The sequence below is a fragment of the Tyto alba genome, unplaced genomic scaffold, assembly GCF_018691265.1.
Source record: "Tyto alba isolate M040663 unplaced genomic scaffold, T.alba_DEE_v4.0 Super-Scaffold_2, whole genome shotgun sequence".
NCBI classification, from domain to species: domain Eukaryota; kingdom Metazoa; phylum Chordata; class Aves; order Strigiformes; family Tytonidae; genus Tyto; species Tyto alba.
Window position 1 is genome coordinate 75262263 of NW_024881282.1, and position 6513 is coordinate 75268775.

General features: G+C 51.6%; 1 protein-coding gene across 1 annotated transcript; it reads left to right on the forward strand.

Annotated features, from left to right (window-relative positions):
• The first annotated feature begins 1903 nt into the window (after window positions 1–1903).
• Window positions 1904–3591, forward strand: CCDC71L (coiled-coil domain containing 71 like). Its single transcript, XM_032996249.2, has one exon. The coding sequence runs from the start codon at window positions 2003–2005 to the stop codon at window positions 2819–2821; it is 819 nt and encodes a 272-aa protein (XP_032852140.2). The 5' UTR covers window positions 1904–2002; the 3' UTR covers window positions 2822–3591.
• The last annotated feature ends 2922 nt before the right edge of the window (window positions 3592–6513 follow it).

Below are 6513 nucleotides of genomic sequence, written 5' to 3' on the forward strand. Positions count from 1 at the left end.
CCACACCAGGCCAGGCATCTGCACTTAAAGGAAGCCGGGACCCCAAGGGGAGAAGCAGCCCCCGCTGTTGTGGTTCCGTGCTGGGAAGACTGCAACACGCAGGGGTGACCCACGCCAGAGCAGTGTGGGAATGGCTGCGGCCCGTGGGGAGGGCTCACGCCAGAGTAGGTTCATGGAGGACTGTCTGCAGTGAGAAGGGAGCCCCATGGAGCAGGGGAGGAATTGCGGCATTCACCCCAACTCCTGAGAGGGAAGGAGCGGTGAGCTGACTGTGACCCCCATCCCCTGCCCCCTGTGCAGCTGGGGGAGGAGGTAGAGAGATCGGGAGCAGAGCTGAGCCCGGAGAAGAAGAGAGGGATGGGGGGAGGTGGTTTCGGATGTGGTTGGCACTTATTGTCCCCACCTTGTCTGTTGTGTTGTCATGTTAGCATTTGAATAAAGTGGTCTTCTTTTCTTCCCCTAATGAGTCTGTGTTCTGCTTGTAACCATAATGGGTGAGTGACTCCTCCCAGTTCTTAGATGGATTTCTTGAGGTGATTCCTGTTCCTATATTCTCCCCCCATCTCTGAGATGGGGGAGGGAGTGAGTGAGTGGCTGGATGGTGTTTTGTCGTCAGCTGAGCCTAAACCACGACAGAGAGCTTGGACTGTTCATCCTGTACAGGAAAAGGCTCAGGGGGATCTTATCAATGTGTATAAATACCTGAAGGGGTATTTGCACCTGAAGGGTGCAAGGAGGATAGTGCCAGGCTCTTTCCAGTGGTGCCCAGTGACAGAAACAGAGGCAATGGACACAAACTGAAATGCAGGAGGATCCCCTCTGAAGATCATGAAACACCTCTTCACTATGAGGGTGACGGAGCACAGGCACAGGTTGCCCACAGAGATTGTAGAATCATAGAATCATATTGTATCTCAAGTTGGAAGGGACCCATAAGGATCATCGAGTCCAACTCCCTGCTCTTCGCAGGATTACCTAAAACTAAACCACATGACAAAGAGTGTCAATGAGATGCTCCTTGAACTCCTACAGGGTTGGTGCTGTGACTGCTTCCCTGGGGAGCCTGTTCTAGTGACCAACCACCTTCTCAGTGAACTTTTTCCTGATGTCCAGTCTGAACTTCTCCTGATGTAGCTTCATCCCATTTCCTCGTGTCCTATCACTGGTCACTAGAGAGAAGACTCCATCCTTGGAGATATTCAAAAGCCATCCAGACATGGTTCTGGGCAACTTGGTCTAGATGACCCTGCTCGAGCAGGGAGATCAGACAAGATGACTTCCAGAGGTTCCTTCTAACTGTCCTGTGATTCTGTGACTTACGATGTTGTTGAATGCCTGGCCTACTAGTTCATGTTAAAAAACCCATCTGCAACAGGATGGATGTATGTAATATTGTGTGGTGGACTTCACTGTATCATGTCTTTTTACCCATTTTTGTCCTTTCACTCAGCCTTTCTCTTCCTCCAGGGGAGCCTGCCTATCGAAGCATTCAGCCAAATCCTTACTCAAACACTCTTCCCACAAGGAACCATCTTTGCCCACTGCCCAGTGAGGAACCTTGTCCTTGGAGCAAGACAGGACACCAGCACGCACACAAGGGAGCTTCCCGGCATTCCCTGAGCGCAGGGATCACCAACCGGGACGCCCCCCGGGCGGTGGGTGAAACGGGGCTCGGTGGCGCGCTGGGGCTCCCCACGGGTGCCCTCCGGCCGCGCAGGGTCCCGCCCGGGCCGGTGCCCCTCCCCGGCCAGGGTCCCCCGTCCCGACGCCCTCCCAATGGCCGCCTCCGCCGCGCAGGGGGCGGGGCTTGGCCGGCGCGACGTGTTTCAAACGGGCCAACCGCCAGGCGCGGAGGGAGGGCGGGCCGGCGCGCAGTCCCCGCCTGGGTATTTAAAGCGCCATTTTGTAGCGGGCGGCCGGAGATCGATCGTCGCCCCGCCGCTGGGTTAGCGTGGCACGGCGGCGGCCGGCGCCTCTCCGCCGCGTCTCTCTTTCTGCCCCTATGACCCGCAGTAGGAAGCAGGCGGCGGTGGAGAGGGCAGCCGGGGAGATGAACCCAGAGGCGGGGAGCGCGGCGTCCGCGGGAGCCCGGGAGGCGACGGGGGCAGCCGGCGGCGAAGCAGCGCCCGCCGCCTGGGGGCTGGAAGGGGAGGCGGAGAAAGTTGTGTACTCGCGCTCGCAGGTCTCCTTCGCCGGCACCAAGGCGCTGGGAGACGCCCTCAAGCTCTTCATGCCCAAGTCCACGGAGTTCATGAGCTCCGACTCGGAGCTGTGGAACTTCCTCTGCAGCCTCAAGCACGAGTTCTCCCCGGTCATCCTCCGCAGCAAGGACGTCTACGGATACGCCTCCTGCCGCGCCGTCGTCCCCGACCCGCTGCCGCCCTCGGCGGAGCGGCCCCGCCACCGCGCCGGCAAGCGGCGCCTCCCCGCCGCCAACAAGCGCCGGGCCAGGGCGGCGGGCGGCAGCGCCAAGCGGCGGCGGCGGCGCCGGAGGGGACGGGAGAGGCAGCGACCGGCGGCCGACAGCTCCCGCGTCGGGAGGGAGGCGGAGGGGGCGGCGGGGCCGCCGGGCGAGGAGGCAGGCAACGAGCGGGGCATCTCGGCGGAGGGGCCCGCCTTGGAGGCTTTCGGCGGCAGGTCGCTGGAGGAGATCTGGAAGGCGGCCACCCCCCGCCTCACCACCTTCCCCACCATCCGGGTGCGGGGCAGCGTCTGGAGCCGGGGGAGCTTGGCGGCCGCGCGGCGCCGAGCGCAGCGAATCCTCGGCGTGGACCTGTCGCCCGTGGTGCGGGTGCGCCGCTTCCCCGTGGCGCCGTCCTGAGGCTGCGGGGGGCGGGGAGGGTGGTGTGGGGATGGAAAGGCTGGCGCCTCGCCTTCGCCGCGGTGCGGACAAAGAGACCGGTATCAGTCACCTGTTTACATTGCTTTTGTCTGGATCGTGTTCTGCTGCTGCACTTTACAGCTCGCTCGGGCGGGGGCCGGGCGGGGGGCGGCCTGCTGGGCTCCGCGCAGCCGGGGCCCCCGGCTGGGCCCCGTCCCGCCTGGCAGGTATCGCGCGTGGGGACAAAGTTCCACTTTTTTCTCTCCCATTGGACTACCTCACTGGTCCAGAAGTCCACCCAAGAAGTTATTTTCCAAAGGAACTTACTTTCATGCTTGTATATTAAAGCACCATCTGATTCTTGCTATTTTTTCTTTTTTTCTTCCCACCTTTTCCGATGGATTATGTATGCTTTGTGGTGTTGCACTAGTATGTGCTCAGGGTATTTTTGAATCCCAAGCATTCCCAAGTTTCAGTTTACTCTGATCAAGGATGCGTAAGGAATGGAGGTTCAGGACGTGGCTGTTCTTGATGGTGCAAAAACTCTTCTTTTTAAATTTCATGGTCTTAGTGATATATAAAGATGTATCGCGCAGTATAATTGTTACACTTTTGTATCTAAAGTCATTTTTAAAGTTTTCTATTTGAACTAAGTATTTGTTTCTATTGAGCACCTAAAGATAGAATCATCCTGATATTTTATAACCCTGTTTACTTTAGGGAAGCTCATTTTGTCAACCTAAATGAACTTAATAAAAGTCAAAGAACAAGTGGTGGTTCAGTTCAGTAAAACTGCACAGGGATGGGTTCCTTGCTGACATACGCTGCCTGTGAGCTTAACGTAAACAGGCTTGGAGTTTGTGAAGAATGTAACTGCTCATCAAAGTAATGTATAGGTATCTGAAGGTGAACTATGATGACAGTGTTGGCCCCGACAGCTGAAAGTCAGTAGCTCGCGTGACTCAAATATAACACAAAAGTGCCTCTCCGCAAAAAGAGCGAGACATGATACCTGATCGCTTCATAATGAAATAGCGCTGGTTGTCATCCCAGGCTTGTGAGATGATTAATGATGGAAAATCGTATTTAACATAATTGCTTGCATGTAATTATTTTTATAAACCTCTCCTGGGTTTCACAGTAGACTGATGCAAAATTCATGATGTAGCTTGATTATTTTGACTGAAAAATACCATGTTGTCACTCTATGTGATAGGCAGTTTGTCTTTAAACTCATTTACAAAGGGCTTTCTTTAGGTCTTACGCTTTGCAGTTGGTGTGTGAGGAGCGAAAAGTGTGTGTGTGAGAATGTGATTATTTTATTTATTTATTTATTTATTAGGCTTGGGAGAGGAATAAGAAGTGCTTGGTAGTAGACAGTTTATGTCTCTAGTATCCCAGAAAATGAGACTTAACTTACCGGTTTCTGTGGTGAAGTGAATAATTTCACAACTTGTTTGTGGAATGGTTTGGTTTTCTGCTGGCTGTTGACTCCTTGTTGCTTGCTGTCTACAAAGGCAGTAAGACGGCTTGATGTGTAGAGCTGCTTGTGAAAACTTGCTAGTGCTAACTTAAAGCAGCCAGCTGTCTCTATAACCTGTTTATATTTTGTAGTTCTTACAAGCAAAGTTGTTGTTTTTCCAAACTAACAATCTATTCTGTATCCATCAGGCTTTTGAAATTGTTTACGTAATGTTAGACTGCCTGCTGATCACTGCAGTAGTGCCATGTCACATTTCAGAAGTGAATTAGGAAATTAAAGTTCAAGGGTGCATATTGGTGTGCTGTTTGTCTGACTATCATACCTGTTTAAATGTAAAGGCAAAATTGTGTTGATTTAAAACCCAATAAGACAAGCTGCAGTGTGACCAAATGCTGAGGCACCAAGTATTTAATTTTTGACATTCCACTTTAGAAATGCAAATTAAGAGTATTGTTATTAGTTCTCGAAATGTCTAGTTGACTTCAGTGTGCCAACTGCTAGGTTGAATTATTTTTTTAATGTTCTTCTGAAAGTTCCGTGTATAAAGATGATAAAATGTAAGCAGTTGTCTTGTGCAGATTCTTCATTTAACTCGTAAACAGGTTCAGGGCAGGATAGATCAAATTTCAAGGGCAGAGTTAAGGCTGCCAGAGGCATAGTATGTTGCCTTGTTTGGAGGCTTATCCTGAAATGTTATATTGGGTACAGTACAGTGAAGTAACTTTAACTCTGTTGAGTGACTCCTGTTGTGTGGGTTGTATGCATAAGGCTTGCTTATTTTTCTCTTGGTTGTGTTTTGTCTTGGTTTTGAAGTGGAAGCTTTCTTGGGGGTATAGTACGCTTTGCTGATAACCTGTTAGCGAGTTGGATTAAAGTTTCGCTGTAGTCTAAACTGCATGTACAGATTCTTAACCCAGGTATTTAAATCTGTGAAGTCAGTTAAGAGGGGGGGAAATCTTCAGTCAGGCTTTCTGGCAAATTAATGTGCTGAAATAGCTCAGCAAAGGATCTGAGTACAGGATGGGGTGTGAAAGCTGACAGTTTACAGGGAAGCTAAACCAGCTAATTTCATGATTCTGTTCATGGTAGCTTGTGGCAATCCAGGGTAGGATTTGTCTGTGGTCCAGCTTTCCCTTTTCCCTCTCAAAGCTGCAGCTCCTACATATCTCTCTTGTCTTTGTGCTCATCTGAAGAAGCTAAGAAGTCAGAAAATTATTAAATTTTAGGTTTGGGCAGGTTGATACCTGTTGGCTTTTGTTTGACCTTCTAGCTGTAGACCAGAGCTGAGAAAGTTTGGAAAGGGGTGTGCAAAACTCATGCAATATTGAGTTGAATATCTTCAAGCATGGAAGCCTGAAGTTTTATTTTATGTAGAGGGCTAATAATCATAGAATCATAGAATGGTTTGGGTTGGAAGGGATCTTAAACATAACCTAGTTGTGACCCCCCTGCAGTGGGCAGGGACACCTTCCACTAGATCAGGTTGCTTAAAGCCCCGTCCAACCTGGCCTTTAACCCTTTCAGGGAGGGGGCAGCCACAGCTTCTCTGGGCAACCTGTGTCAGTGCCTTACCACCCTCACAGTAAAGAATTTCTTCCTCATATCTAATCTAAATCTGCCCTCTCTCAGTTTAAAGCTGTTACCTCTCATCCTACCCCTACACTCCCTGATAAAGAGTCTTTCCCCACCTTTCCTGTAGCCCCCTTTAAGTACCAGAAGGCCGCTATAAGATCTCCCTGGAGCCTTCTTCAGGCTGAATGACCCCAACTCTCTCAGCCTGTCCTCACAGGGGAGATGCTTCAGCCCTCTGATCATCTTTGTGGCTTCCTCTGGACCCTCTCGAGCAGGCCAGTGTCCTTATGTTGGGGGTCCCACACAGCGCTGCAGGTGGAGTCTCACGAGAGCAGAGGGGGAGGATCCCCTCTGTCGACCTGCTGGCCACACTTCTCTTGATGCAGCCCAGGACACGGTTGGCTTTTTGGGATGCGAGTGCACGTTGCTGGCTCATAGTCAGTTTTCCATCCACTAATACCCCCAGGTCCTTCTTGGTGCTGCTCTCAATCCACTTATTGCCCAGACTGTATTTGTGCTTGGGATTGCCCCAACCCATGTGCAGGACCTTGGTCTTGGCCTTGTTGAACTCTGTGAGGTTTGCATGGACCCATCTCTCAAGCCTGTCCAGGTCCCTCTGGATGGCATCCCTTCCCTC